The sequence below is a fragment of the Pseudovirgaria hyperparasitica genome, assembly GCF_010093815.1.
Source record: "Pseudovirgaria hyperparasitica strain CBS 121739 unplaced genomic scaffold EJ05scaffold_3, whole genome shotgun sequence".
NCBI lineage: Eukaryota > Fungi > Ascomycota > Dothideomycetes > Acrospermales > Acrospermaceae > Pseudovirgaria > Pseudovirgaria hyperparasitica.
Window position 1 is genome coordinate 1,444,916 of NW_022985551.1, and position 27,783 is coordinate 1,472,698.

At 51.3% G+C, this 27,783-nt stretch overlaps 11 protein-coding genes across 11 annotated transcripts; 1 reads left to right on the forward strand and 10 right to left on the reverse strand.

The window, feature by feature from the left end:
• Window positions 1-553: 553 nt before the first annotated feature.
• On the reverse strand, window positions 554-1,920 carry EJ05DRAFT_254822 (3-oxoacyl-reductase). The gene is made up of 3 exons (XM_033740199.1): window positions 1,608-1,920; window positions 1,372-1,556; window positions 554-1,320 (listed from the first exon to the last, which is right to left on the reverse strand). The coding sequence occupies exons 1-3, from the start codon at window positions 1,774-1,776 to the stop codon at window positions 796-798; spliced, it is 879 nt and encodes a 292-aa protein (XP_033603614.1). The 5' UTR covers window positions 1,777-1,920; the 3' UTR covers window positions 554-795.
• A 380-nt stretch (window positions 1,921-2,300) lies between these two features.
• Window positions 2,301-4,085, reverse strand: EJ05DRAFT_497721 (uncharacterized protein; the record flags this gene model as incomplete). The annotated part of the gene is made up of 1 exon (XM_033746580.1): window positions 2,301-4,085. The coding sequence occupies one exon, from the start codon at window positions 4,083-4,085 to the stop codon at window positions 2,301-2,303; it is 1,785 nt and encodes a 594-aa protein (XP_033603615.1).
• A 1,821-nt stretch (window positions 4,086-5,906) lies between these two features.
• Window positions 5,907-8,130, reverse strand: EJ05DRAFT_254879 (streptomycin biosynthesis protein StrI). The gene is made up of 2 exons (XM_033740201.1): window positions 7,245-8,130; window positions 5,907-6,973 (listed from the first exon to the last, which is right to left on the reverse strand). Exons 1-2 carry the CDS (start codon window positions 7,832-7,834, stop codon window positions 6,019-6,021), a joined length of 1,545 nt encoding a protein of 514 aa, XP_033603616.1. The 5' UTR covers window positions 7,835-8,130; the 3' UTR covers window positions 5,907-6,018.
• A 422-nt stretch (window positions 8,131-8,552) lies between these two features.
• On the reverse strand, window positions 8,553-12,034 carry EJ05DRAFT_461802 (Zn-dependent exopeptidase). Its single transcript, XM_033742659.1, has 3 exons — window positions 10,136-12,034; window positions 9,215-10,085; window positions 8,553-9,132 (listed from the first exon to the last, which is right to left on the reverse strand). Exons 1-3 carry the CDS (start codon window positions 11,773-11,775, stop codon window positions 8,947-8,949), a joined length of 2,697 nt encoding a protein of 898 aa, XP_033603617.1. The 5' UTR covers window positions 11,776-12,034; the 3' UTR covers window positions 8,553-8,946.
• A 512-nt stretch (window positions 12,035-12,546) lies between these two features.
• On the reverse strand, window positions 12,547-14,283 carry EJ05DRAFT_461805 (FAD-binding domain-containing protein; the record flags this gene model as incomplete). The annotated part of the gene is made up of 2 exons (XM_033742660.1): window positions 12,547-13,766; window positions 13,814-14,283. The coding sequence occupies 2 exons, from the start codon at window positions 14,281-14,283 to the stop codon at window positions 12,758-12,760; spliced, it is 1,479 nt and encodes a 492-aa protein (XP_033603618.1). The 3' UTR covers window positions 12,547-12,757.
• Window positions 14,284-15,116: 833 nt separating this feature from the next.
• EJ05DRAFT_483564 (putative isomerase YbhE) lies at window positions 15,117-17,905 on the forward strand (the record flags this gene model as incomplete). The annotated part of the gene is made up of 5 exons (XM_033745266.1): window positions 15,117-15,502; window positions 15,551-16,363; window positions 16,636-17,124; window positions 17,174-17,476; window positions 17,524-17,905. 5 exons carry the CDS (start codon window positions 15,117-15,119, stop codon window positions 17,903-17,905), a joined length of 2,373 nt encoding a protein of 790 aa, XP_033603619.1.
• Window positions 17,906-17,974: 69 nt separating this feature from the next.
• EJ05DRAFT_473711 (uncharacterized protein) lies at window positions 17,975-18,215 on the reverse strand. Its single transcript, XM_033743451.1, has one exon. It carries the CDS (start codon window positions 18,204-18,206, stop codon window positions 18,042-18,044), a length of 165 nt encoding a protein of 54 aa, XP_033603620.1. The 5' UTR covers window positions 18,207-18,215; the 3' UTR covers window positions 17,975-18,041.
• A 334-nt stretch (window positions 18,216-18,549) lies between these two features.
• Window positions 18,550-19,714, reverse strand: EJ05DRAFT_254947 (uncharacterized protein). Its single transcript, XM_033740202.1, has one exon. The coding sequence runs from the start codon at window positions 19,482-19,484 to the stop codon at window positions 18,681-18,683; it is 804 nt and encodes a 267-aa protein (XP_033603621.1). The 5' UTR covers window positions 19,485-19,714; the 3' UTR covers window positions 18,550-18,680.
• Window positions 19,715-19,943: 229 nt separating this feature from the next.
• EJ05DRAFT_483566 (uncharacterized protein) lies at window positions 19,944-20,857 on the reverse strand (the record flags this gene model as incomplete). Its single annotated transcript, XM_033745267.1, has 2 exons — window positions 19,944-20,730; window positions 20,844-20,857. 2 exons carry the CDS (start codon window positions 20,855-20,857, stop codon window positions 19,944-19,946), a joined length of 801 nt encoding a protein of 266 aa, XP_033603622.1.
• Window positions 20,858-23,319: 2,462 nt separating this feature from the next.
• On the reverse strand, window positions 23,320-25,176 carry EJ05DRAFT_255032 (uncharacterized protein). Its single transcript, XM_033740203.1, has 3 exons — window positions 25,001-25,176; window positions 24,423-24,954; window positions 23,320-24,368 (listed from the first exon to the last, which is right to left on the reverse strand). Exons 2-3 carry the CDS (start codon window positions 24,893-24,895, stop codon window positions 23,447-23,449), a joined length of 1,395 nt encoding a protein of 464 aa, XP_033603623.1. The 5' UTR covers window positions 24,896-24,954; window positions 25,001-25,176; the 3' UTR covers window positions 23,320-23,446.
• Window positions 25,177-25,512: 336 nt separating this feature from the next.
• EJ05DRAFT_524474 (uncharacterized protein) lies at window positions 25,513-27,209 on the reverse strand (the record flags this gene model as incomplete). Its single annotated transcript, XM_033748820.1, has 4 exons — window positions 26,667-27,209; window positions 26,473-26,610; window positions 26,255-26,403; window positions 25,513-25,920 (listed from the first exon to the last, which is right to left on the reverse strand). Exons 1-4 carry the CDS (start codon window positions 26,866-26,868, stop codon window positions 25,513-25,515), a joined length of 897 nt encoding a protein of 298 aa, XP_033603624.1. The 5' UTR covers window positions 26,869-27,209.
• Window positions 27,210-27,783: the final 574 nt, after the last annotated feature.

Below are 27,783 nucleotides of genomic sequence, written 5' to 3' on the forward strand. Positions count from 1 at the left end.
TGATGCCCTCACAAAGCTCTTCTTTCACTGTCCAGCCATGGATGGCTCTCTCGGCGGCAGTCTGACTTTTTCTCATGTGCGGTTGCCTGTATGCTGTCTAACGTAAATCTTACTCGTTCGGAGCATGGTAGTGTTCTGTTTGACATTTGTGAGAAAGTCTATGAGCTATTGTTCTCTTTCAGGAAGAATGAAAGAAATATACTTAGGATAATGAGCTGTACATCTCCAAACACCCTTCAACAACACCATGACCACACCCGCGATCTTCATCCACAAAGTACTATAATCATCACTGACGTACTGCCCGCACATTGGCAAGTAATGAAGACGTTACGAGGGATGATATACAGTGAGGATGGGTAGGCTTGTGCAAGTGATATCGTGTATTGGAGCCGGATGTAAGGGATGTTCTTTCGGATTCTTGGTGTTTAGTAAATTGTCATGATGGGATAACACATATCTGCTTTCTGCTTTGCGTCACGGAGCGTGCAGATACTAGAGCAGCGCTGCAGTAAATACAGTACCTGTGACATGACTCTCTCCTCAGATGACGTCAGACGTCACACTTGAGTATGTAAAGGTGCGCAAGGCGAGGGCTTGCTGAGTACTGATCTTGGGGTGGTTGAGGTTAAACTTGCTGTCTGGCTGTCTGGTCGGCTGTACTATGTTATGAGAGCTGTATCACAAGTTCAGGAAGAGTAATGAGGCGGAATCAGAGCAGTGGACTTATGCCTTGATTACACCCGTGAACCTTTGCGAATCATCCACTCAAAACTCCATGCTCCTCGCTCGCCTCTAGATATTCCTTCCACCAGTCACGCTGATCGTCTGACCACTAATATAACTGCTCAACGGACTCGCAATCGCCAACACGGCACTCGCAGCCTCGGTGGCGGTACCAGGCCTCCTAAGCGGGATATCGGGATACTCATTCCCCTTATCGCCATCCTTGGCCTTCTTCTGAGCGCCGGGTATGCCCAGCGCGACTTTTTCGCCGTCCGGGGTTGTGACAAACGCGCCCTCCTCCTTGGCTGCCGTCAGGCGTGTCAGGATAAAGCCAAAGGCGATGGTGTTTGCGCGCACGCCGTAGCTGGGGCCCCATTCCTTGGCAATGGTCTTGGTCAGCCCTGTGATGCCGGCTTTGCCCACGGCGTAGTTGGCCTGACCAGCGTTACCGTGCAGGCCGGACGTGGAGGAGATGTTTATGATGTTGCGCGGCTCGCCGTCTTTGACGCGGAAGTAGGGAGCGGCGGCTCGGACGAGGCGGAAGGGGGCACCGGTGTGTAGGTCGACGATGGTTTGCCATTGCTTGTCTGTTGTCTGTGAGGGTCTTAGACTGATTCTGAAAGTGAGGAGGCAGTGGCTGCGTACCTTGTGAATCACACCGTCCCAAGTGTAGCCGGCGTTGTTGACGATGATGTGGATTTTGCCGTTGCCGAATTCTGCTGTCTTCTTGACGAGCGTGGTGGCATAGTCTGGGTTTGTGACGTCGCCGGCGACGGCGATGGCTTTGCCGCCGGACTTGTTGATAGCGTCAGCGACGCTGGCCGACTTTTCTGCGAGGGATCAGAGATTCATTCAGGATATAGCTTGTGCAGAGGGCGTACTCTCGTCAATGTCCGCAACTACGACGCGAGCTCCCTCATTGGCGAAGAGTCTGGCAATCTCAGCGCCGATACCTTGACCGGCACCGGTAATGATTGCGACTTGACCTTGCAACATACCCTTTGGGTAGTTGAGGTGAGCTGCGATCTGGTTGACTCTGTCGGAAGCCATGATGGATGATTGATGTATGGACGGTTGGGGTGAAGTTGGAAGGTGTCAAGAGAAAGGCCAGTCAAAGAAGAAGTTATTCATCGGCAAGGGCGTGAGGTGATCCTCGGCCATGATGTCGTTGGAGCTAGGTAGTGTGTTAAAGCTATAGGTACGTGCTTGTGGAGTATGCGGAGAACAGAGTGGGCCGGGAAAGCTAGCGTTTGCCGTTCATAGCCGAGGCTCGGAGCACGCTAGATTCCGCACTGTTCATTGGACGGTCCGAATACATTAAATTTATACACAAGACGGCTTCAATAACAATGATATATTTGAATAACTTGAAATCAAGAGTTCATACTACAAATTTACTCCTGCAAATGCTTAGAATATTGAACAAAGAACCACCAACACCAAGAAATGCTATTATAGACTCCAGACCATGCCCCGAACAAGAAGACATCGCAGCGCTGTGCCAGCAGCATGAGCCAGCGGATTGATTATTACACCCTCATAGTTCGTCAAGTCGTAAACACATCTTCACACTCCTATGCCTTTCGAACCCTTCGAGGCTTGCCCGATTCTTTCCTATTGTATGGCTCTTCAGGAAAGACCCAGCCCCTGATTCTCTTTGCGTCTCGCTTCTCGCCAATGTTCGGCTTCGGGATCCATGCATCCTTCTCGATAACATTTTGTCTGGTCAATGCGGGAGGACCACCGACCTCCATGCGCCAGCTGATGGCTCCAGGTAGAGGGTTCTCCTTGGCCAGCATGTGCAAGTACCAGAGAGCGAGGCCGGCAGTCAACTGAGCCTCGCCAGTCTCAGGGTGAAAGCCATTGGTAGACAGGCGGATAGGAGCAGACAACTCAAGATAGCCAAAAAGGGGAACACTGCCAGAGCTGTTGACAGTGGTGGAGTCGGTCATGCCACTGTCTGGAGGGCCACCAGCGCGAACACACAGGACTTCAATCTCAGTCATGATGAAGCCGTATCTGCACCCATGATCGCGCATGATCTTGTGGAGATGTGCAAGGCCTTGAAGGTAGTAGACCTGCTTGTTGGGAGCCTCGGACCGCATGCCGGTGTTCCACTGATCGTAGGACTTGACAAGCCCGACAACACGACCACGACCATCGCCTAGCAATGTCTTTTCGTAGTCAAAGGAATAGTTGGAGACAAAGTCGGGCTGGCGCGAGCCCGGAGCAGGCTTAAAGGAGCGTATGGTCATGTTTGGATCTCCAAGAGCCATCCTAAGGGCCGAGTTGACCTTTTGCGCATGGTAGTCGCGGCAGATGTCGTGGAGTGCGCCCTCGGAATCAGGCTGGAGATTGGGGCGGGGAGGTGTGGGAAGCGTCGCAGTTGAGACCGGGAACTGGAGCAGCTTCATCAAGTCAGGCACTTCGCTGATCTTCTCAACAGTGAAATCGGTCCATTGACGCAGATTGCGAATGTCCCACCAAAAGTAAGAGTTCATGCCACGGCCAGTAGTAGTGACACGGCGAACAAGAGCTGGAGACGGATTGGGAGCAGTCAGGTAAGCCAGCATGGTCGTGGTGGACGTAGAAAGTGTAAAAGAATCGACTGGCGATACAGTAGAGGAATACTGAACAGCTGGAGCAGGCGTATATTCAGAGCGCTGATAGTCCTGAGCATAGGTATCCTGCGACCAGGACTCAATTGAGTTGTAGCTGTTGACCGGAACGGCATTGGAGATGTGCATCGCGGGTGGCGGAGGAGTTGCAGACGTGGTGTAGACTGGCATCTGTCTGTAGGTGGGATAGCCATAGCGACTGATAATGGACTCATCGATGCTTCCGGCAGATTCAGCGCGGTGGTGAGAGCGGCTGGCTGATTGAGAGCGCGAGTGGCTGATTGAAGGGCGACGAGAGAGTGCTGGTCCAAAGGTGACTGGCGAGTTGAGATTGGAAAAGGAGGTCTCGTACGGAGAGGGTTCAGAGATTGGAGACACTATGTTGCTCTGCTCGCCCGGGCTAGCGCCGCGCCTGTAGTAGGATGAAGGACGCGCGCCGTATGGGTTGACAGTCTGAATATACGCAGCACTAGACGCAGACATGGTCTTGCGATGACGGATAGCACCAGTGGGTCCAGCAGTAGGCTCTGTCACCTGGTCCTGCTGACGGACCTTTGGCAACAAAGTCGTGCCATGCTGCCGGATAGGAGACCTGGGCGGAGTAGTGATGTTGGTTCCGACGGAGCCAGGGGAAGCATCACTGGAGTAAAAGGAACCATCGGAGGTGCTGCGACTGTGCGCACTCGCGGTGAGGTAGGACGAATAGGAGACTGATGGGGGAGTGAACTGTCTAGTGTACATTTTGAGGAGTATGCTACCAGACTTGGACATGGTCAGCTTCAATTGACAGCCACAACCTGAATGCGACGACTTACGCAAGTCTAGAAAGAGAGACTATAGTATTATTGGGGGAAGAAATGTTTTGGAGACAGAGACCGGCTCTGTAGGGTATCTTGATGACCTGCAAGTACACAAGGAAAGAGAAGCAAGGAGAAGATGGAGATCGCAATGGCGACTCTGTTCAGTGTTGAGTTGATATGAAGATGGAATGATATGAGAATGGTTGGATTGCGGCGAAGCAGGCAGTACTTATCCTGAAGCTCTGAGGGAGCATGACGTCCAAAGGATATGGCAGATGGGTACAGACTGGGTGCCCTAGCGCAAAAAAACAAGGTGAAACACAAGCCCTGCGATCCGCACTGGGGCCGTCCAGTCCTCTTTGGGAAGCATCACGGCAAGCATTAAGGTGTTGCGACACGCTCAAGAAGGGTTACATGAAACGACCCGTTGAGAGACCCAGGGTGGGTATAGCGCCGTCGAAACGCTGCTATATTTGAGTATCATGTTGAAGAAAGCGGGACGGTGATTGGACAGAAATAGGGCAGCAGACAGCGGAGGACAGAGAAGTATCAATAGCATAGAGATGGCGGGCGAGGCGCTGACAGCAGGCGGGTGGGTAGGATGAAACCGGGCATTATTCACTGTGCCGCCGGGAGCAGTGGAGCAGAGAATAGGAATAGAAGCGTGGTAAGGTGGTTGTGAGTAAGGCAAGGCATAGAGGGTGGAGGTGGTAGGGGGAACTACCAACAGTACCTTAGGCGCTGGAGCATAAGCAGAATTTAGACGACGTTCACAGCAGTGTTTATGCTATTCCGCGATGGGCCTAGCGTGCGCGGGCCGGCGCTTGAGTGTGGCCCGGGCTGATTGGTGGACTGGCGGCAAAATACACAGTAATTCATTTTTCGCTCCCCCACAAAGTCAAGCATCGGAAGGACAGCTATGAACATGCATCTGCTGTGGAGCCACGCAAAAAAGAGTCATCGTTCTGGCGCAATGGAGAGTCATGTTTAAACAGCAATCGATTGGTCTGCATCGCATCATGGCAGCTGTTTCGAAACACGCTGTGGTGCATATGGCTGCGATGCGAAATCGGTGACTCACAGCAGTAATCGCGACTATAACACGTTCCATCTCGCCTGCAAACAACGCGTTTCCCCGCGACGCGTCAAATCTTCGTTCAAAGCCATCGCCCACACCTTCGGCAATTCATGCATTTCACTCCGTCTTCTCACTCGCCTTATTCCGACACTCGAGCAGTCGGACAAACGTTGCAAATTGTGCCGTATTTGGTGCTATTCAATGCTTCTGTATGGGCCTGTCTCATTGGCTCGCGACCCACGCCCGGCGGTTAATTAATCTCGTTCCTCGTCGTCCACGTTCCTCCACCACGAACCCCAAATAGCTGGAACCGCCGTATTTTGCGTACATTGTGGGCCCCGTGCCACCAAATTTCCCTCATCAGGCGCTGCCAATACCCAGGGCGCCGTCAATCACACTCTAGTGCGTCGTCGTATGTCACCTAATATATCCATATTAAGACATGCTTTCAATATGTGGCTAATTGTGCTAAAACAGGAACTATCAGTGCCGCCGACTCTACACTCCCTCACTCCGTTGACGCCGACGAACTCCCAAGAGCCTTAGCCGTTTCATTCACACAGATCGCATAGACTCTTACTTTGTCATGCTGAGCCTCATTCCTCCAACAAGATCCGTGTCAGGCGTTTGCCGAACTCAAAAGAGCATTGATAGTCATGCTCTACAAGGCATCTGATGCAAGCATTGCAAGTGATGCAACCTCAGCGAACACATCACTGCCCCGATTTCCTCCTACAAGCCTGCCGTATTGGCGATACTATACCCCTTGCTGATGCGCGTCTCATAGTAGGCTTCTTTATGCTTGCACATGGTCATGCCACCATACATCCCAATCCACGACTTTTCGATCGTGGCGAGCTTCTTCTGCAGCAAAAACAAAGGCATGGCTTCGAATCTCTTCCTCCAAAGTACATCCCAGATATCGCTTCTGTGCTGTCTCTGCCGGCACTGCCTGGTTGATTGCGGCGTCGACGGCCAGAACGAACTGTCTCGCTAGTCCACTGTCTCCACCACCATGTCCCCCGCCCATCTGTTTAGGGACAAATGATTCAGTCCGGCCCGTTGCGAAGTCATGCACCTTGATGGTGAAGCTATCGTATTCTATCTCGCCTTTGGTCCCATAGATCCACCCTCGACGGTCGCACTGCTTTTCTGTGAACGCAATCATGTGGAACTGCGCTGTCTTCTCTGCACGTCCTTCAAGGGCATCCGCGGTCCCGTGCCCACGCTCGATTGGATCGTCTTCCCAAGTCATGGTCACAATCTGATCGTCGTTCACATCGTTATCAGACTCCCAAACGCATCGGCCAAACCATGGACGTGCGTCTATCTCTTCCTGGGGCATCTCTCTAGAGTAGTCCTCTTTGAGGTTGGTGAGTAGCATATCCCTTGCTGGCTCCAGACCGGCCGACTTGTAGCACTCCTCAATCTCCGGATTGACGATGCTTACTGGCCAGTCGGTATCTCCTTTCTCCAGCCGTCTCTCAACGTATATTTTCCTTGCACTATAAATGCAGTCTTGCTCGATTGGGCACGATAGGCAGTTGGTGGCTTCCCCCGCCGCAGTCGGCTTCCTTGTCTTGCGAAACAACTTGCGCGAACCTGAAGAGGCAACATACTTTGGTGCGTGGGGCGGCTCGTCACTCTCCGCATGTGTCGGTGAACACATGAGCCAGAGCAGAAAGTCAATGTCATGGCATGATTTAGTCATCAGCGATGGCGCTGTCTTGGACTCTTTGCGCCAGTTTCCCCTACCACTCGATGTCAGCCAAACTAATCTTCACAAACAGCATAACTGCCCGCAGTTTCTGATGCCTGATCGCGTTACTGCGCATGAACCACTGCCATCCAAGCTGCGATGGAGAATAAGGGTCGGCCAGGACGTGCCGTTCCCGTGAACTGCCGTGTCCATGCCCACTGTGCCTGTCCATGAACAACTACGCCTTATTCATGCAGCTCCGCAACGGCACCCACAAGACACGAAGAGGGGAAATATACAGAGGAAGGTTGGATCTCACTAACCTGACATACGAATGGCTAAAATGCCACCACCCAACAGGCTCTGTATGCTCCACACTGACGATGTCCCCAATAGCCTTCTTCACTCTGACCAGGTCTCTCAGCATGATGTTGTGTGGACTATACCGCAGCACATGACACACGCCCAGCACCACTCCCGCATCTTTATACGCATCCCAAATTGTCTGGATATCACCCAGTCGCGGTGCAAGTGGCTTCTCGCACAGGATATGCACTCCTAGGCCCTTGACCGCAGCTAGGATATCAACATGCATCTCGTCCAAAACACAAATCGCAATGGCATCCACCCCCGCACCATGTGTCTCCGCATGTTCGACCCATGTCTGCCAATCTGTCCATTCTTCGCCGTCACATGGACTGGTGCGTCCTGCAGGGCCCCAAATGTACTTTTGACCAAACACTCCACGTTTATACGTGTTGGGCTCGACGACGCCTGCGATGATAGCGGGGATATGTGTTGGTCCAGTGTCGTGTCGGTGCGTGGTGATGGCCGACGCATAGGCGTGACCTCGACTTCCTGCGCCAATGACGAGCATGCGGACCTGTCGTGCCGATGCCGAGATGGACCCCATGATGAGTCGTGTGTGCAAGTCCCGTCGAGAATTCTCAAAAGTGATCAATCAACAAAAGACTAGGAAGAAGCCTGTCCAGATCGAATCAGCCCGACAGTCCGTCCAAAGCCGTAACCGTGTCTCGCAATAATCTTTCGATAAACGTATTGAGAGTAGGTATGGATGCAACGACTGTGACGTCGCCTGTCTCACACTTTCCCACTGAGTAAAGCAGGTTTACTCGACGTGCCGGGAAAAGGGATGGTCCACACTAAATAAAGGCATACACAAGGCCGACAAGGCAAACCCCGACTTAAGCTGACAAGGCACACTGCCGGGTGGTGCAATGCAATGCAAGGCTAATCTGCAACGCTGCTGTCCTCTCTCGCATGCGTCGTCGTATCGCGCCAGAGGTGATGCGAGACCCTAAAGTCTCGTCCTGGAATGCTGTTTTGATTGAACAGTCAGACCTGGGCTGCAGCGACGAACGTAGTGGTGAATACGGGCGACTGGATCAGCAGATGGTGAGAGATGATGTGACAGATATTCGTCAGAGCTCCCTTACCCCGCGATGTTTATGTTTGAGTGCTGATGTTGGATTGTTACCGACCTGATGTTTCAAATGGCCCGTGCTTCAAGAGTAGATGTGTGTGGATGTCTACATAGCATAGATGAGAAGGTGGGGGCTGTGCGTTGTGGCTTCGTAGGGCTGGCCAATCACAGACGATGTGTTTCGCAGCCTCAGCACTTCCTGTCCTGTATAGCTTCAATTTAGACATGTAATATATACCCTGATCGGGAAGGCGGTATTCATCATAGTACAGCCTCACACGAAGCCTATCGACGTCATGATAGCCAGCCAGCTCGGTGCGATCTAGCTATTAATCCGGCATAAATTTCCTACCTAGCAAGGAATTGGTTCTTTTTGCACAAAGGAAATATCCACTTACATGTCGAAGAAAACACATGTGTATGTACGGCTCCTACCCTATCCTACATAGGAAAAACCTCACGCCAATGACGCTGACGACGAAGCCAACGCCCACCGCTCCAGGCAAAGATATATGCACATGAAAACAACGACAAGAGAGAGAGAGAAAGAGCATAGGTATATGTAGATATGTACGGCAAGGCTAATGCCCTGGCAACAACGTCTCACTGGCGCGCGAGATGATATCCCTCGTCTTGAGCATCATCTTCATAGCCAGCTTCCAGTCGCGCACTTCGAGCGCATCACGGATGAACGGGAACGTCACGCCTTCGCCGTCGATTGTCGAGGGCCCGAAGAGGACGTGCTTGTACTGTTCGCGGCCGGGGATCTTTTGTTCTCGTTAGTATGCAGTCAACAATATATACACATGTATATGGTTAGTAGGTGAGATGAAAAACGGGGCAACTCACGCCATAGCCCACGCCATCGACGGGCTTCGCATCCCACGGCCAATCGAGCAAATGGCTCTCAAACGCAATGGCGCGACTGTTATGGCCCCAGCGATGGGCCGCATTCGTGCGACTCTCGAACCCGCCTGTGCCGAGCACCTGGCTGTACCAGCGGTCCTCAAACGACATGAACTGCACGAGCTCGCGCTCCAGCTTGACGCTGAGCTCGCGCAGCGGTGTGATGTCGAATTCGTCTGCTTGTGCGCCTGCAGCAATGGCGTCCATCTCCAGCTCGTCGACGTAGTCCTTGAAGCTGTCGGAGAAGTCCTTGAAGTGGAACGGCAGCATGGGTTCTTGAGCAAGGTCGAGGATGAGTAGGACCCATATCTGTGCGAGTGCTGTGTGGTAGTGCATGTCCGGGTCGACGTGCTCGAGCATCCATTCGTATGTCTCGTAGCACGAGTGCAGCGGCCCACCGTCGCCGCGAAAACCGAAGTCCAGAGTCGTCATGCCGGCGAGAGATTGGAAGGGCACGTAGTCCCCACGGGCGTCGAGGTTGGTCATTTTAGTCGGAGTGTCTTGGAAGATCTCGCTGAAGGTCTTGTTGCGCACCGGGTCCGAGACGCGGCCGAGAATGCGGGTGAAGGCGCGCTCAAGCAGAGGTGAGCCGGATAGGTGGAGGTTGTCCCCAGACACACCGTTGTCGACGTTGATGTATGCGACGCCGGATGATCGTAGGTCGTCAATGTGGTCTTCCACAAATTCGGTCGAGCCCATGAGGTTGTATTCGGCTGCGTCCCAGGAGGCGAAGACGATGGAGCGGGCAGGACGCCAACCCTGGCGTTGGAGTTGGCCAAGTGTGTCAACGACTTCAAGCATGACAGCGGTTCCACTATGGGATGTCAGACAAGTCAACCAGTAGTCAAGTCACCTAATTCTTACCTTCCAGGATCGGCGGCTCCGAAACACCACGAGTCTCTATGGTTGCCGACGATGATCTTCTCGGTCGGCGTCTCGTACCCGTGATAGTACCCAATGACGTTGTGAATCTTCTGCGTGTCTGTCTCGGACTGTTCGTTCTGTATTCGAACAATGGGCGATTCCTCGTTACCTGACCACCAAACTTCATCTCCAGCACCGCCTCGCCAATCGTCTTGCAATTCTTCACCGTGACCTTCAAGGGAGGCTATGAGGTGTTTAGCGTCACTCCAAGATAGTGGTAAAGATGGTATTTTGACGAGACCAGGGTTGTTATGTTTAGGCTTTCGCGGTACAGTCGGTCGACTTGGATCACCGGGTGTGAGAACGTCACCTACAACATAACTTGTCAATGCGACTGAGCTCCTCTCCAAGCTGTCTTGAGGTCGATATTTGCCTTCCGGCCAGGTCTTTCCCTTGACAAATCCATCATCGCTAGGATCTGTGTAGATCAGACAGCCCACTGCTCCCGCCTCTTGTGCGGCCTTTACTTTTGATGCTGCATCTTTCGGATGGCCACCGGCTCGCACCATGACAATAGCCCCCTCTACTTTAATTTGCTTGTCTGCAAGCCTTTTGAAATCTTCCCGAGATCCGTAATGTGCGTATATTAGAGGCCCTTGGGCAGATCCGCGCTTCGAGAGACCATGGTAAGCAAGCGTCTGCTGGGTACTCTGCTCGGCGCCGGGTGCAACGTAGGCATCAGGCTCTTCAATCTTTGCATCCCACGCCTTATCTGCAGGTTCAACGATAGAGACCTTCCGGCCGTTTTCTACCGGATAGTTGAGGTACACTTCGTACTCCTCGACCATGACACCCTCTAGCCCACCCGCCTGAAATCTACGCTCAATCCATGTTCCTAGCTCATAATTACCCTTTGTACCTGCGACGTGATCGTAACTCGTGATGTATTTTAGATTATCCCGTATCCGGTCTGTGTTGATTGTTCCTTGAGCGAACTTCCGAACCCATTCCGGGTTGAAAGTCTGGCCTCCGAGCCCTCCTGACTGCATGCCGGGGAACATCTCCGACACGAATAGCAAGTAGACCAGACTGACAACAAGAAAGAGCCCGAATAGGCGCGCTATTATAGGTAACGAGGGTCGATATCTGTCCGAGACCGAAGGCATCCGTATTCGACCCGTCAGCCATCGTACGTTCAGTTTTGGCAACTGTATTCTCGATAATGTTGTTGTCAGACTGCTGATCCTCTTCGAAAACATGCTCTGCCCTCCTCCTCCTCCTCCTCCTCCTCCTCTTCTTGCACTTGCTGCCGCTTCTTCGTCGTCAATGTCCATCTCATGCAACTCCCTCCGCAACTCCGCCTCCTCCTCATCCTCATCTGCAATCTCTCCGTTCACTTCCGGCAGACTCAAATCGCTGTCTTCACTATTTCGCACGCTCTGCACGCTCGGGGGCTGGTAGTAGCCATTTCGTCTCCTGCTCCCGGAGCTTGTAGCGAAAGCGTCGGGCTGTAAGAGACCTTGCCTCTCGGCGTCGTCGCTGACTTCTCGCGGACCAAGGTGGGTATTGGAGGATGTGGCTTCTTCATACGACGGGATGGGCGCATCCTGCACCTCGTACGGGTGCTTCTCGTCAGGCATCTGATGCCGCGAATGGCAAATGTGGGTTCGCGTCTGGCTCGCAGGGTGGACAATCCTTCAGCTGGTGCGGCGGTGGTTCGGGGGTAGGTGGGTGGGATGATTACGGGCCGCGCATTACGCCAGATGATTAGAGATAGATATAGTACAAAGAAAAGAAACTTGAAGGGACAACAGGAACGAGCGATGGAGTGTGCAAGTGTCACGGAAGCAGTGTTTGCGCGAGGAAAGTCGCAGGCTGGTGGAGTGGAGGCCGGTGAGGATGTTCCCCTGTGGTTGCGTCTCAGTATCGGTTTGAGCTATACCAACACCAACCCGGAACGAGAGATGCCAAGGCCAACTACGCGTACGCGGTAGAACATCCTTGGATCCACAATTACATGCACTTACGGATGATTCGTGACTTGATCCAGGAGAATGAACCACCTCTCCCAGAGCTATATTGCCTTCAATGTTCAAGCCAATGACTCGATATCCCTGCAATTTGATCATCTTCAGCCCTACTGGACGCACAGAACATATACAAGCACTAAAAGACCTCCATCGTCCTTGAGATGGCATAGGAACGCATTTCCTCAAGCTTCCTCGCTGAATGAAATCAGTCTCAAAACTAATCACAGTCATCAATTGTGCCGTTCAATCCCTCAAAGGGCACTGAGAACAAGAAATCAAGATTCTTATTTTGAACAAAGTTTAATCGTAAAGGAAGATCATCCATGACATTCTAACAATCACACTATCGGGGGCCGAGATTGACTTTAGGAGAGGTATTTAGCCTCCTCTAAGACATTTATCAAATATTCTATTCTGTATAAAATTGAGGCTTGGTGTATCACACTTCACGCGCTGTTCGCGAAGACATCCATGTACAACGAAAAACTCTCACAGTATGTGATAAACACACCAGGGAAAGGGAGAATGTGCCACCAGGGCAAGCTATCTCCACGCGGTCTTCAATCCTTTCCTCATCCCCTCTCTACACAATCTAACCACTTCCTACCGCCTGCGGATTGTTAAACCTGGCCTCTGGGTCATACTTCTTCTTAATTTCTTCCAGCTTCGCATAATTCGGTCCCCAGTACCGTTTGTGTGCCTCATCCCTACTCAGACTTGGATCTGCGTAGTTCGAATACATCCCAAACACCGCGTCCGGCATCGCCTTCTCTACATTCTGCACCCACCCATTCATCAAGTCCATCCCGTCTGCCGGGAACTGGAACTTGCTATTGATGTTGTCGTAAAATTGCATCTTCAGCACAGCATTGCGGTGCGGATACGCGGTGGCGTCGACGGCAACCTCGCTGATCGCAGAACCCTGGCCGCCGTGTAGGTCAATGTTCAGAAACCAACTCCGCGTGTTGGCTTTCGCGGTCGTGAACAAGTAGTCTGACAAGGCGACGAGGCCATCGGAGGAGAGCGCTGGGCCCATAAGACTCTTGCAAAAGAATGTCTCGTGCTTGTCGTAGAAGTCGAGAGGTTGTTCCAATGGGCCGTTGGAATACTTGAGGAGGCTATCGATCCAGCCTTTGTCAGCAATCTTACCTGTAGGATTACCAAGCTTGGCAGTCAGGGGTGCGATGACTTCGGAGAAAGTTTTTTGAGGACCATAGTAGATGCCGACCAGGGAGAAGGCGTCCTTGTTGATGAAGAGTCGTGTCTGAAGTTCCTTGGGCTGCTTGGTGGTTGCAAATTCCTGGACTGCTGCAATGGCTGTTTGAGCAGCACTGCTGTTCTCGATACCCAGGGCATACTCGAAGACTGTGTTCTCCTCCGGTGCCTCGAAGGTTTGAATCTTGAAGTTGGTGACGATTCCAAAAGAAGATCCGGCGCCCCGGAGAGCCCAGAAGAGATCAGAATTCTCGGATTGAGATGCCTTCACGAGACTACCGTCTGCCAGTACGACTTCAGCCTCAACCATTGCATCGAGGGTGAGGCCTTTTCGGCGAGACGAATAGCCGAAGCCACCGTGAAGAACAAATCCACCCAGACCGACTCTGTCGTTCATTAGTGGGATGATTATGATGATAACAGTGTTACTGACTCTGGGCACATGCCCTGAGATATCGCCCTTTTGCCTTGGTCGTACAGACCCAACGCAATATTTCCAAGACGAGATCCGGAGCCAATGGTGGCGATTTTGCTACCTTGATCCAGCTGGACCTTGTTGAAGCGCTTCATGTCAATCACTAGGTGGCCATCCTCCCCACCAAGACCCCAGGACGCATAGCTGTGGCCTCCAGATCTGGCAGATGCGGTAAGCTTGAGTTTGGCAGCACACTTCACCGCGGCTTGGACCTGGTCAACCGCCTCTGGGACCGCAATCGTAGCCGGAGTGAAGGGCACTCGAAGGTTGAAAGGCTTGCTAAGGCTTGTAAAGTTTGTTGAGCCAGGGGCTACCTGAGGAACAGAAGAGTCGTCCAGACATTCAGTGATGGGCGAGCGTCCAAGCAGGTAAGCATTGCCTTGGGTTATGGAGGCGGCCAAGAGCCACAAAGATGATACGAGCAACATTTCGCTATCGTGCGTGATTATCAACTGCGTGACCTACAGCACTGTGGCGATGGGCTTGATATAATCATATAAGCCCATACATCAGAGCGGAGATGGACAGGGCCCGCACTTCTCCGATAAGTCGATTGCTCGAAACACTTAATTACACGACATCAGTCTGAGCGGCATGTGGCAAAGCGCATGAAAGTCTAATTGCTTTTGTCTCAGAAAATCCTATGTTATTCAAGGTCTTAACTTTAGTGTGACGTGGGCAGACATGGATGGCGGGAGCCTGCAGTGAACTTGGACCTTAGTAGGAGGCCCCTCATCTGCTTACTAAGTGAAGTTACCAGTAGAACTTATAGTTTTCTTCCAGTCCGGTCATGTTCTAGTACCTATCTAGGATCGAAACATACCTTAACAGGAATATTACCTCTCAATAAGCACTGATGCAAGACGAAGATAATACCGTTGCATGTGCAAGCCATGCCCATAGATTCAGTATACAGTATGTCTGGGGTAAGTGGGAGAATAGGACCGCCGGTACTTCAAACAACACCGTGCTGTCATGCTCGGGATCCTTTCTCGGCATTTATCAATCTTAAGTGTATGCTGCCAGGATCTCCCCGCGAGATGAACGCATGGATCGGCGCTTGGCCAAGTCGATGGATGCTATGTATAGCGGCCCTATACCTGTAACAACCGAAGGAGGTCCACTAATAGGTATGTCCCTGAAAGAGGGGAACTGTAATCAAAGCGTGAGCTAGATATCGTTATTATATTGAGGCTACGCCATCTCTCAGCTCTATTCTCTGTTTGTTTCACGGCCATTACTCACTTTGATCTTGGCAATCATGTTAGTCCATATGTATACACTGCGAAAAGCAATCGTCTTGGGCCCACTCTTCGCGGCTTGCACGCTTGGTGAAGACTTATTTGTGTCGCATTATGCCGGTCATGTTTCTTCTTTGTCTCTGCAAGGGACCAGTCTTACCGAAACATCCAAGGTGAAAGCCTGTGGATCGCTACCGTCATGGCTCACGTTTGAGCCTCACACCACGAAGACTTTGTACTGTTCCGATGAGCAATCTGACGGTGGTCATGGCTCTCTCAGCGCCCTAAGTATCACTGAAGATGGGAAGCTTACGCCCCAGGTGAAGGTGGATGCTCCTCCGAGTGGTGTAGCTAGCACTCTGTACGGTGGTGACAGTGGCATCGGATATATCGCGATCGCGCATTAGTATGTATGGTTCAAACGATTGCCTCACAACCATACTAATCGTGGCAGTGGATCATCAACGGTCTCAACTTTCAAGCTGCCACTGACAGCTGCGTCGACAACGCAGAGAACATTCAATTATAATCTATCTTCCCCGGGTCCCGATCCAGCCAGACAGGATGCTTCTCATCCACATCAGGTGCTCACTGATCCAACGGGCGCGTACATCTTTTCGCCTGATCTTGGAGCCGATACTGTTCGCGTCTACTCCGTCGAAAAGGAAAACGGAATGCTGAGCGAATGTCCTGGTCTGAATGTGACCGGTGGTTCAGGGCCGCGACATGCTGCATTCTGGACGCCACCTTCATCGTACTCGCGCATCAGTCGTACGAGAGCAGGGACCAAATTGTTTGTACTCAACGAGCTGAAAAACACGATAAGTGCTTACAGCGTGTTTTATCCCGCACACGGGTGTCCGTCGTTCAACAAGACTCAGGAGTTGAGTCCATACCCTGAGAACAAGGCAGCTCCTTCCGGTGCTGGTGCTGGTGAAATCCATGTCAACGGCCAATTTATCTACACGTCGAATCGGAATGACGGGTCGTTCTCTGGTAATGACTCCATAGCAACATGGTCTATCTCGCCCATGGGCGACATGTCGTTCCTGACCTTGACGCCTTCTTATGGCTCATACCCACGGACATTTTCGATCAACAAGGCCGGAGATAAGATGGCAATCGGAAATCAAATATCATCAAATGTTGCAATTGTTTCCAGAGACACGGAGACAGGCCGGTTGGGTGAATTGGTCGCAAATTTGAGAGTCGGCCCAGTCGGAACGCCGAAAAAGGGAGACGGTCTGAGCAGCGTCATTTGGGCGGAGTGAGGGAAAAGAATCCAGTTTGCCATAGTTAAGAGACGCTGGTACCATATCCATGTATCGTTGTCGGTGTGTGAAACTTTTGAGGTTGTAAACTGACTTCGTGCGACGTGCCGCGCCGCGCACGGACTCACGGAGGCGTGTGCGCGGTGACAGCTTTGAATGTCATCACGACAAAAAGAAGCCTCAGATGACGCGCAGCAAAAGATATACACAAGACACTAGAAGATTCAGCCAAGAGGATCCCGGCTCCTCCTAGAAATATCTATTACAGAACTCGCCGGTCAAATCTCCGCCGCTCCAGTATTCAGGATCCTACGAGAAATCAGAAACTCCTCATCGAAATGAAGACTGACAACTACACTAATCTGTGCCTCGAGCAGGCGGCCTCCTCTCCCCTGCACTTCCGACATGGTTGCATCATCGTCAGCGGCGGCAAAGTCCTCGGACGCGGCTTCAACGACTATCGCCCAGGTTTCAACAGCGGCGTCCTGAAGAGTGGCCGCACGGGCTTGTCCACCTCCATGCCTGCTGCGACCCAGCACAAGACAAAGTCCAAGTTGTCGAAGCACAAGCCAAAGCCCAAGCCAAATAATCGGGGCTTTTCTATGCCGTTGTCCCTGCATGCCGAGATGGCTGCCATCCACTCCGCTCTAGCCACCTCCACCGCGAACTCTGGCAGGATCCAGTGTTCTCTTAAACCGACGTTCAAAGTACCGGGTGGTTCCAAACGAAAACGAGCCCGGGCAGCCGTTCTTGAGGAGTACGTCGCCCGGGTTTGTGCCGCAGAGCCGGCCACCGGCAAGCTGCAGGTTCAAGAGTCGGGTTTTGAAGGGCCTGCATATCAACCAGAGTGGAGGGAACAAGAATGGCAAGCACAAGGTGTTGGTGAAGAACGAGAATGGGAAGGAGAAGAATTCGAATGAGCGTTCGGAGCGCGAGGTGAAATCCAGTCCGTCGGGGGCTAAGATTTTGTCGTCGTTGAAGCAGCAAAGACATAATGATGTCCGGCAGCGGGTGAAGTATCCGGGTCTTCATGGCGCGGATCTGTATGTTGCTCGTCTCTCGAACACGCCCGCCTCACCGTCTTGTGGTCATGATGTCTCAGAGCCTAGGTGTGTTGACTCTTCAGACTCCTTTCAATCACTGACCAGCGTAGCAGCGCGCCTGCCAAGTCATCTCGGCCGTCGAGTCTGTCCTCGCTCCACGATGAACTCAGTGATGCATGTCATATATCAGAAGTCTCAGCGACTGTCACAGAAATCACTGTTCCGACACCGCGAGCCACATGTTCTCGGCCGTGTTATCGCTGCATCACATACATGCACTCTGTCGGAATCAAGCGCGTATTCTGGACCACGATATCAGGCACATGGACCGGATCCAAGGTGCGCGATCTAGTCGATAGTCTGGACTCGTGCAGCTTGGAGGACACAGGGCATGAGGGTGACGACGAGCTTGGAAACACTGGCATGTTCGTCACAAAGCACGAAGTATTGCGAATGAGAAAGGCCATGCGCGGAGAAGATGGTGTTGAGGTTTGATATCTCTTGGTATCATAAAGTTCCTTTTCTTTCCACATAGAGAAACCAAGTATCTTTATATGTTCTTCTTGTGAAAAGGGCAGGTATAAATAGATATATAATATTCCTTATATAAGGAATATATATCTAAATAGAGTTATATAATAGGATCTAGCCGTAATAGACTATTATATAATAAACGGATCGGCGGAGTATAGCTTAAAGATAATAAGAATATAGTATAATTCTTAAAGTAAAGACTAGATAGAGAGAGAACTAAATACATAGAGAGACCGTTCCTTATATATTCCTCCTTATACATTCTAGATCCTTCTCTTAATTAATAATAGGAATCTTCTAGACCTCTAGACGTACGTATACGTTCTATAGCTCTAGTAGTTTCCTTAGAATAGAATAGAGTAGAGTAGAACTCTATAGAACTTATAGACTCTATAGTAGAACCTAATAGAACTCTATAGAAGTTCGTGTTTCTAAAGACCTCTAGAAGTTTCTAGAGGGTTCTAGAAACTTCTATAAGAGTATAGAGTATTTATATATATAAGTAGATAATATTAGTAATATCGATTACTAATATTAAGCTATTCCTAATAAGGAAATACCTTATATAAACTTATTAGATATAGTAGAGGTTAAGTTTATACTTCTGTCAATTCTCCATCCAAGCTTTATCGGATCGACTTTTGTTGGACATAGCTTCATCCCTTGTGCCAAGAGCTAGGAAGTGACGCTTTGTTTCGGCCAGGTTTCCATCCTGTTACATCCATCGCCCAAACTTTCACGTGCAGGACACGGCTGTAACCAAGCTTGTCTGCTCCTCCTCATCATTAACAGTCCTCACTTCGACTTCCTGCTTCAAACCGTTGCGAAGACGATGACGATAGTCCGCCAACGTACGTTTCAAGTTGCGCTTCGTCTCGAGTGTATGCGTCTCGCGGCACCTTCTCACAACATCCTCATCGATTGGCCCCTCCCTCTCCTCAATATACATGTGCCTAATGACGACCTCCAATTTCGACAAGCACATCTCGTACCCACCAATATATTCCCCGCGATAGAGATTCGGCAAGTGCGCATAGCAATGGATGACGACCGGCTCCATCCACTCAAACTTGACCGCATGCCTCCAGTCACAGTCAACAACCAACCGCACCAACCCAGTCGCAAGGTGTAGTATCGGCGCAATACTCGCCCCTATAGATCTGTATTCGCGGCAGCTCTCGTCCATGACAAACACATCCATTCGACGGAGCAGCACTGCCTTGTCGCGCATCTGACGCAGCGCATCTACACTTTGTTCTATCCCCTCGTCCGTCGTACGCACGCACACGACGTTGCGGTACAGGATTGGCGTGGCTTCGGTGTTGATCGCGCGGCAGGTTTGCAGGAGGGCTGTACTTGGGGTGTCCTTCGTCTTGTGCTTGCCTGGGTGTTCTTCCTTGCTGTGTGCGCTGCCGGGACTTTGGAAGCAACTGTGTAGGGCGATTGGCTCCGATGATGCGAGGCTGAGCTTCCAGATGGCGTCTCGGAGCTTGCGCGGGAGCGAAAGCAGGCGGTTTGGCGCCATTTTGGCGGTGGACATGGGTGGATGTTCGAGGATTGGAAGGGCGATTTAGATTAGGGGAGTTAGGTGAGGTTAGGAGTGGGCGATTGTTGTGATACAATCACGTGTCGGGCTTGAAAGTGGACAGGTAGGTGGGATATCAGTTCCATGACATGACTATTATACGCCAGGATGCACGCGTTAGGTCTAAGTCTTTCATTGTTTTCTTTTCTATTCTGGATTATGATGATCAAGGTCCGTGTCTCGTAGTCGTCGTCTGCTAACGACCAATATTTCAAAATCCTGCTCGTGGGCTGTCAACCATGTTTTTTTCCAGTTTCTGATTTCTCCTACTCCTATATTGTGTTTCTCGAGTCAAAAGCTATGCAAGAATATCGCTCTGAAGATGGCATGCAACGTCCACCAGTAATGATGTTGCAGCATAGAGCGATTGCCGTTGGTCCTCGAAGTAGCCACTAGGCACCGACCTGATCGGATTTACTCGCTGTCTTTGTGTTCTTGCGCCTTTTCCGCTCTATATTGCTGCAAACATTTCCCCAAATATACTCTATACACTGCAGAATGCACCGTAACGAGGGTATCATCATTGAAACCTAGAGCACGGGCGGCGTTGTCGAGACCTACAGCACGAGTAACGATTTCGAGACCGTCCAGCGCACCATCAGTGCGAGAACCGTACTCGACATCCTTGAGTTGGCCAGATGCCTCATCCCCCCGCTCGCCATCCATGCTGTCCCACATATCCGGATTCCCGGTGCAGAACAGGTTTCCAAGTAAGCTGACGTCGTGGCGGTTTTTGCAATTAATAGTCAGCTTTTTCAAGTCTGTTGTGCGGGCAAGTATAGGGGCCAATTGAGGACCGATGCGGCACTTCCGGGAGGAATCCGGTATGTCATTGACGATGAAGCGGCGGAAAGAAGCCCATTTTGTAGGTCTCGCTTCGAAGCGGACTTTGGCTGCGTTGATGTCCTTGAGGAAGACTTCGTTGTCGTACAGGTATTGCGTAGCTTCGTCGTTGATCTGTTTACAGGTTTGCAGAAGGGCGAGGCAGAGTGGCTTGTAACGATCCTCTTCCCATATACGATCGCCTGGACGGGTCACGTAGATGGGTTTATCTGAGGTGAGGCATGACTTGTAAATCTTATCGAGAAGCTCGCTTGGGAGCGAAAGCAGTTGACTCTGTGTCATCGGAGTCGTGGTAGTTCGAGACAGAGCCGTCGACGATGACGCTAAGGGAATGTATTCGATGATGGAAACAGAGAGACTGGAAAGAAAAAGGCAGCAGATAGTAAAGGTAGCTAAAAATCCTCAGGTATCTGGAAGAAAAAAAATTGACAGCAAAGATGTATGTGTATCACGAAAGCAAACGGCGCGCACTGCTTGCTCAGCATTCTTTTGCTCACTTCTCCCGCGAACCGAAAACAACGTATTGCTCCCAACGTCGGTTTCCTGACACAATGCAAATGGACTTGCCTCCACCACTGTACTCGACTTGCCTCCACTGCACACGAGAGCATGGAAAAGTGGCACGAATCGTTTGTCCTCTGCGATTTTCCCTGATATGTCCGTGTCATACACCGGTTCCAACGGATTACAGTCTTGCTTCTGCTTGCTTGATGGAAGAGTCACAGGTGTCTTTCTTTGTCCCTAAAAAATCTCTCGCTCGTGTGAACTGATATTTTTCAGCCCAGGGGGGAACGGAAGGTCTGGCTTTCGATTCCATGTATATCCATCCATCCATCCATTTATGAACTCTCCACATCTACATCCACGCCCACATCCACATCTACCCCCTAAACACTCCCCTCCCACAACCCCTAAAACCCCGTCCCCCCTTAAAAAAACACTCATCTCCCCAAAATCAAACAAACACGCCCCCTCCAAATCGCCTTGCCGCTGTCGTGGACTGCCATGATTAATATTATGTGACGAGAAGAAAGAGTAAGCAAGCAAGCAAGAATGGCGCAAACGAGTACGATTTGGAGGGAGGATGGGAGAGAGATAGGTAAATGTAAACAGACTCAAAACGAGCAAAGCACGCACATAATACTGAAAATAAGACGTATATCCATACACATATACATACACAAGTTACTCAAAACCCCAATCCATATCTATGGCGGTGCACCGCACAGAAATGAATCTGTAGAACAGCATTCGTGAACTTCACCCCCCTTTGCCCATCAACAGCAGCAGAGTTCAGGAGTCTTCCCCATGGCCGATGGATGCTATGGCCTGGAGAAAGGAAAAAAAGGAAAGGTCAAGGATGATGGCACAGAGTTCGGAGCCTAGACCGTGAATGAGTGTGATGTGGAACGCATCGCAGACCTTGACTAGTAAGTACACAACGTCGTGAATGACGGACGCAGGAGATTCGGCGAACGGGAAACACACCAACGGGATGGTTGACAAGGGGGCGAACAAATCCGACGCTTTGGGATTCGTGATGCTGCCACGCGTATGCCAGGCGACACTGTCAATCAAACGGTGTGGAATGATGAAGAACAACTCAGCGTGTATTCCCAACTAAAAAGCCGACCCAAAGGCGGCCCAAATGTTTCGATTGTAATTTTGTTATCTAATGACCCATATGATAGCGGTGCCCAAACGCACTCTCTCAACCTCATCTCTGTGATGAATCTCAACCCTATGAACCTTGGGGAGTAGTAAAAAGGAATGAAACAAAGCACAAAGTGTTTCCCGTGCAAAATGACCAAATTTTCGTCTAAGCCCAATGCGATGATGGTAATAAGAAGTAGGGAATGTAGACATGTAATCACCACCGTACGTCTTTTGCAGATACGGAGTGCGAGGTGAAGAAGAAGTATAGAAATCGCAACCAACAGCTCCTTGCAATGTAGCTTCCGAAGAACGCCTTACAATAACAATTTTTTTTAGCGACCTTCCAGCTGAAGACAGAAGAATTGAGTGGTAAGGGCCTTGGGAGTCCACGCCCATTCACTGCCCTATCGACACCAATGTGGAGAACATGACAAAGAGGAAACAAACTCCCTCGCCCATCGAATCGTTTAAAAACCTTTCAAGCGGGGCCGAACTATAAAGGGGGCATGAGAAAGAACCTATAAACGCGCTCCAGTGTGATAAAGAAAAAAAGGAAACCGTGTCGTCAATTACAAATAGCCGCTAACATGATGCACAAGATTGGTGATGCGAGAAATAGACGAGAAAGCTCATGAAAGTAAGGGTGAAGCGAAAGCAAAATGTGGTCATAAAGTTAAACCGATGCTGTTTAGGAATGATGTGCAGTGCAGTCGTAATAGTCGCACCATTTCTATAGTGTTTTAATGCGCCAATGATGGCGCGTCTTCATGAACAGGGCTAGGGTATGGATTGAATAGGCGGCAGCATGCGTGGATGCAGCCAAGACCGGAGAACCGATATGCGTAGTCGAGTCAGTTTGTCGGTCAAGTGATGGCCTCAAACAAGAAAAGGTCGCACAAGGAGTCGAAATGACGCGCAATATTGAGGGACTGCAGAGGAGAGCAAGTAGCCGCGGGTATGGCACGTTGACTGAGGGCCAGATAACGTTGGAGCCATCACCAGAGCTAATCTCCGAACCCAGATTTGCGAATGAAAATGGACATGCAGAGCCAGGCTTGAATAGCACGCAGGGGTGACTTCCAACTGCAACTGCCAAAGCTCCGAGCTCGCAGCAGAAGGACTTCCCGGGAAAGGAGTCTTTGCCGTAATCGGAGTGAAAGCCCATGCAGAGTCGATCCTCTAATATGTAGACGCAAAGCAGGGACGCGTTGAAACAGCCAGGGAATCGTGAACATGCGCAAGGAAACAAAACAAAGTCTTAAATAACGACAGAGAAAAGGCAAGGTGCCAAGTGAACTTTTAGTGAGCACACAAGATGGCGCTCGTGAATCTTGTGACAGCGTCAGAGTGGATTGGGGATTCATTGACATGTTCGCTGTGCAAGATTCGTGCTGGTCGGAGATGGTCATCCAGATTGCTTAACCAGCCACAGGCTGCGTGGCAAATCCGGAAGTCATCATGTACGGCGGGTGTCGTGCGCAGCAGTGGAAGCACGAGCAATGCGGAGGATGACCATTGTAAAGATTGTACTGCTGGGAAGCTGCACCAAAGCAAGAAGACCCGTAGCTAGGCAGATGCTGTTGCAGAGCGGCCATTGGCTGTGAAGCCGGAGGGAATCCAAACATAGTGCGACGAGAGTAACCTTCAGGCGGTGGTGGAGGGGCCCAGGTGGTCGCGTTGCCGTAATACTCGGGCGTGGTAGGGCCTGAAAGAGGTGCAGTCGAGGCTGGAGAATGATCATGCGTGGACCTGGCACTCCATGGATCGTACTGCGAGTAAGCCGGAGCGCTGTACTGAGAAGGCGTGTGCTTCAGCGAGTAGTCAGGAGTAGGCAGCTGCTTGAAACCAGCCGTGTAGGGGTTCGTTGAAAAGCTCTTCATGCCGCTGTACTGGTGCAGAGAGGTATCGATCGGTGCTAGCTTCGTCTGGCGGTTGGCACGAGCCACAGCATTCGCTTCAAACTCTTTCCAGTGTTTGAGCCACGTGGTGAATCCTTGGGCCTCCTCAGGATTGCGGTGCAATCGGAAGTCAAAGGCTTTCAGCCACTGGGACTCAAGCACATTCAGGTCAGCCACGACAATGCCGCTGACATCAGCCCAAGACCGGTTGATGAAGGTGTTGTCGTCCAAGAACTTGCTGCCTAGTAAAAGGCCGAGGGTAAGGAACCTGTGCAAGTTGGTTTCCGGGTTCATCTGCGGGCCTTCTTGGGAGAGCTGTGTCATGCGCAACGACAAGTAATGCAAACCCAGAAGAATGGTCGCTGACGGAAGCCGGGTGGCAGTGAGAACACCACCGACCCACTTGCGGAAAGAAGGAGGCTGTGGACGATTGGGGCTAATGCTTCGAAAGATGTCAATATCTGCCATGCAGATGGGGGAGTGAAGAAGTGCATACATTCCCTGTGCCATGTCAGACACAAAATCAGTCATGACATCCAACTCATAGTCTAGATTTGCAGAGACACCACCAGTTGGCTTCTCCTCTTTCTGCTGGGTGGCCCGAGCGTCTGTGTTGCGCTGTGCTCGCAGCATGTCTGCATCGGCCATTGTCCGCTGGTCCGTTCCACGCATGGGAGGCAGAATCGGTGCTACGACAGGCTCATAGTAGGAAGCAACTGCGTTGTTGGCATAGCCACCGTGATGCTGCTGCTGTCCATACATAAGAGCTGACTGAACAGACGGCAGATGTGGCTGGTCGTAGCGCTCTGAGTAACCAAAACCGCCGTCGTCATGCTGTCTCATCAACGATGGTGCCCCGTGTGTGAGCTGTGGATACTGGCGGGCACAGCTGTTATTGTAACCAGGGACAAATTCTGGGGGAGTGAGAGGCATATGCCGAGGCATGTGACGGGGATAGTAAGCCGGCATGGCTGGTTGGTACAGGCGCTATGGTATAGAAAAAACTGGTGTTGACGGCACCCTGGAGACTGATGCATTAGATGGTGTCGCGCAGTATCGTGACTGTAGGCTTACTGTTTCTTCTATTCCCGACCGCAAAGAGCACGAGCAGAAGCTCTGAAGGGCTTGCTGTAGATCTAGACGGTGGCGATCATGCAAGTGGTAGCGATATTAGATGGTGTTGTGATGGATCAGCGATAGAAGGATGGAAACTTTTAGGTAGTGAGAAAGCTGTAGGTTGAAGAAAAGCAAGCGTTGAAAATTCGAAGGGCGAGGAGCGACTTTTGAACAGCGGTGACAAGCTTGTCCTGAGTGAAGCTCAACAAGGGAGGAACGTGTCCCGGGTGCGCGCGTGGTTGGACAGGTGGCAGCTGAAAAATTGAGGCTGCGTAGGTAGGTGAAGTGAAAGTGAGGAATGTGTGGCGTAGACTTGACAGATCCCACAGAACGGCAAAACGACTCTAACTGAATAGATCGCTGTGCCGCAATGAAATGTGAAGTGTTTGCGGGAGAGAGTAGACAAACTTTCTTCGAAACTTCGAAACTTCGAAACAAGACCTGTCGATCGGGCAAGTCGTCGTGGCGGTTCAGGCAGGGAAGGATGCAGAAAAATCGCGAGGAGAATCCCAAAGCCACGTTTTTCGAGGACCCAAGAGGTGTAGTCGAACGCTGCGAGAAATGATGACACCGGCGAGTTTGCTGCAAGACTTGGTTTTGAAATGCGCCTTGATAGATGACCGAAGAATCACACCAGGCTTCACCTGATTAAGGATGAGGAATGATGGGGCTTGGTCTATGCAAATGTGACGAGAGCGCAGTCGTCGGTTAACTTTTCTTGTATCGAAGATCACCGAGTAGTCTTCATAGGTTATAGGCTCGCTCTTTCTGTAGAACAGTCGTTCGACCGTGTTCAAGAAGTGAAAACGTGGTGGATCGAGGAACGGAGAAGCTGCGAGGATGTAACCGATAAAGGTGCTACGGGAGCAAGGACGACGCTAGTAGGCAGTTTGCAAGAGGCGAAGAAATTGATCGAGAGGTTGACAGGAGCGGAGAGGATCGGAATTGGAGAAGAAAGAAGAGGTGTGGAGGATGAGAGGATGAGGGTGAAGGGAGAGTGCGAGAGAGAGTGTATGATGAGGGTAGGAGACGGAAAGGGAGAAAGTGTGTGTGTGTGGGTTGTGTTGGTGGTGAGGGCGGCGAGAGAGAGAGAGTCAGAGGAGAGACCCTGGCGCTACTCTGGGCGACCTGGACTAAGGGAAAATAGTGATGGACTGGACTGGGGGGAGCGGCGGCGGCATTGCACGCACACACACACACGACGCCACTGACCAGTGACCAGTAAAGTGACCACCACCCCCAGGACGGACGCGCAAAATTGCGACTGGCGAAAAAAGCCTTTTTCCTTCCCTCCTGACTGGACCGACTCTTGGCCCTGCCCACCCACGCTGGTCTCTCTGCCTGTCCAACACCGACTCGTGCTAGTACTCTTCTTAATAATTATCGCCCCCCTATTAAAAACAACACGCTCATGCTGCACACACACACACTTGCTGCACAATAATTGGGCTTTTCATTCTCTCGCTCCTGTGGCAGTGTGGTCCCCGTTCCCGACACAGGCCGACCTGGGAAATTAAATCCAGTCCTTGATTTGCCCTGGTGTCGTTCGCTTCTTCTCCACACAAGCACTTGGTAGTAGTTAGTCATAATGAATGCATAGTATTACTGTATTAGTCTACTGTACTTTCATTGAAAGCAATAGCCTGATCCCTACGTGCTCGTCTATTCCAGTCACCACTGCCGTTTGTCATGTCTGCGCCCCTTGATGATGATACTATACACTTGATCAAATCATGATGGATGCGCTGCACTGCGCTGTGCTGCGCTGCCACCTCCGATCCGCGGGCGGAGCATGGCTGTCCTGCCCCGTTTGCCCGTGGGGCCATGTGTCTGTCTGTCTGTCTTGCTTGCGATCCTCGCTGCTCGAGCCAACGTCTGCTCGGGGGGCGACCGGGTTCAGGTTGGCGTCATGCAGATACACCAGACTTGTGGCATTGCATTGATGATGGAGCATCTGAGAATCTCAGGAATGATGAGACAAAACAAAGGGCCACGTCGCAGCTTGTCCACCAGGGCTCCAATATTCTTTCATCCTTCTCCTTCCGCCTGTTCTCGGCATGCCTAAGCCGGCCGCGTTGGCTAGTGCCGACATAGTGGCCCTGGGCTCTCTCTGCTCGACATGCTGAGCAGCAGTGAGGTCATGACATGACGTCTGGAGATCGAAAGATTAATACCGTGTCGGCAACGGAGGAACATTGAAATTTCTCGTTAATCTATACAAATTATTCTTTCCACAGGGCTTAACAGAGTCGTGCCATGGGGGAAACAGGTTCCTTCATACATCCACTGGCTACGTGGTCCCATGGATGGCGAATTAGGTGCAATGGCGCAGCCCACACGGCCATTTCTCCTCGCGAAGCGAACCAACGGTCAACCGCATGATGGATGTACAGCGCTCCCCATTCTTGGGTTTGTGTGCAGTGCATAAAGTGCAATTCGTTCCGGCGGCTCATTCATTCAGTTCGGCACTACGGGTTTCTGGTTCCTAAACAGTTTTTCTCTCGTGTGGCTGCAGAGTCAGGTTTTCCGCTGAAGCTTGTCCAATGACAGAGCCCGAAAGCCTGCGCTGCTGACATGAAGCTGATTCTGGTGACCACTTCTACACCGCAGCTCCAGACCTCTCACCATGTGTTGCCATAATAAGTCTTTAAAAGTGCAGCCTGTTGAGTGCTCACGACGCCTCGGGAAGAGTGCCCGGCTTCAAGACGCTGTCGCCTGGTTAGACAGAGTTGAACATTTGG